Source organism: Cyprinodon variegatus, unplaced genomic scaffold (genome assembly GCF_000732505.1).
Source record: "Cyprinodon variegatus isolate N-32 unplaced genomic scaffold, C_variegatus-1.0 Scaffold442, whole genome shotgun sequence".
Lineage (NCBI taxonomy): Eukaryota > Metazoa > Chordata > Actinopteri > Cyprinodontiformes > Cyprinodontidae > Cyprinodon > Cyprinodon variegatus.
In genome coordinates this window covers 690,200-691,727 of record NW_015150895.1, presented here as the reverse complement: position 1 = coordinate 691,727, position 1,528 = coordinate 690,200, and the positions used below count along the sequence as shown (strand labels likewise).

At 34.2% G+C, this 1,528-nt stretch overlaps 1 protein-coding gene across 3 annotated transcripts in view; it reads right to left on the bottom strand.

Annotated features, from left to right (window-relative positions):
• The window catches only part of kiaa0513 (KIAA0513 ortholog), a 34,396-nt gene that overhangs the window by 17,546 nt on the left and 15,322 nt on the right, over positions 1 to 1,528 (bottom strand). For all 3 annotated transcript variants that reach the window (XM_015388908.1, XM_015388910.1, XM_015388909.1), the window contains exon 3: positions 130 to 229. In XM_015388908.1, coding sequence (XP_015244394.1) covers positions 130 to 229 — 100 coding nt within the window. The remainder of the gene's footprint in view (positions 1 to 129; positions 230 to 1,528) is intronic.

The following is a 1,528-nucleotide window of genomic DNA, read 5'->3' as shown; positions in this document are numbered from 1 at the left end:
AAAAAAGTACTCCAGAGTGTTGTTCAGCATGGGGGTGAGTAGAAAATGAAGGCTAATCATGTTTTGGGTGTACTATTCCTTTAAGTGTTTCTCATTGGTCAGAGGTCAGCTGTGTCCCGATGTGCTCACCTGGGCGCTGACATATTTGGCAAACCATTCCCGGCCTTTTCCGTTCTCTCCACTGCACAGCTCTCCAAACATGGCCTTCTCCTCCTGGTCAAAGTCCTCCCTACAAAAACAGAATCCAAAAAAACTCAGCTCAGCTGCTTTCTGTCACATCGCAGGGAAACTTTTGCTTTTTTTTTTTTTTTTCTATGAGTCTTAATGTTCCTGATTATTCTAGAAGACGACATCAGGCCAAGGAATGAGCCTGAAGCAGAAGACGTTCAGCACAGTCTGCTTATTTTTTATTCATCTATATAATGTGTAATGACAAAAGCTGCTCATGAGAATGATCCAGTTTTATAGATGTGTTTTAATGATTCTAATTTTATCTGAATATAAAAATCTAACCTAAGTTTTTTAATAGTGACACAGATTTTAATCCAGGTTGCTGAAGGCGACCCAAATGCACTCCAAATATCTAGAATATAGTAGAAACAACTGGAGGCTATTTAATTTTATAGTTATCAGTATGTAAAAAAATATGTTTTTTAATTTGCATATATATGAAAAAAGTTTCCTTTGAATTTTTTGGAATGGAAAAAAAAGGGAAATTCCCACAGACTATTGATGCAAAGTGGCCTCTCCCTGAACACTATGTTATGTTGCTCACAAGAGAAGAAGACAGAGAAGACTGAATGACCAGATGCCACTAATAAACGCTACTGATTGATTAATGTCATCTATCTTAGGAGATGGAAGAGGCGCATTCCTGGATTTCACACTTGATTTTTGTTTAAATATGGTAAAATAGATGAAAACATCACTGTCCCCATTTAGTATTTTAATTTTTATAAAATGTATTTATTCCTACCTATGAGCTGGAAATGTCCCCATTGTAGAAATCTTATTTAAGGATAATAAATTAAATTAATTTTAACTGATCAGAATTAGTGTGTAAATATCTAACATGCTACATTAGAGCTGGGCGATACGGCTGAAAACTCTACCAACATTTACCCCTAGAGTTCATACTGATTTATACTTTTTGAAATAAGGATCATTTAGCTTCTGAGAGCTAGAGAAGCTAAATGTTCCTCTACCGACATCTTCCCCCAGAATACCAGAAGGTCCTCGGAGTTCAGAATGACTGAAAAACTTTATTATTATATGTTGATATTCATCAGGTGTCTATTGCAATATACAGTTAAAAGCCAGTAAATTAGAATATTTTGAAAAACTTGATTTATTTCAGTAATTGCATTCAAAAGGTGTAACTTGTACATTATATTTATTCATTGCACACAGACTGATGCATTCAAATATTTATTTCATTTAATTTTGATGATTTGAAGTGGCAACAAATGAAAATCCAAAATTCCGTTTGTCACAAAATTAGAATATTGTGTAAGGGTTAAATTTTGAA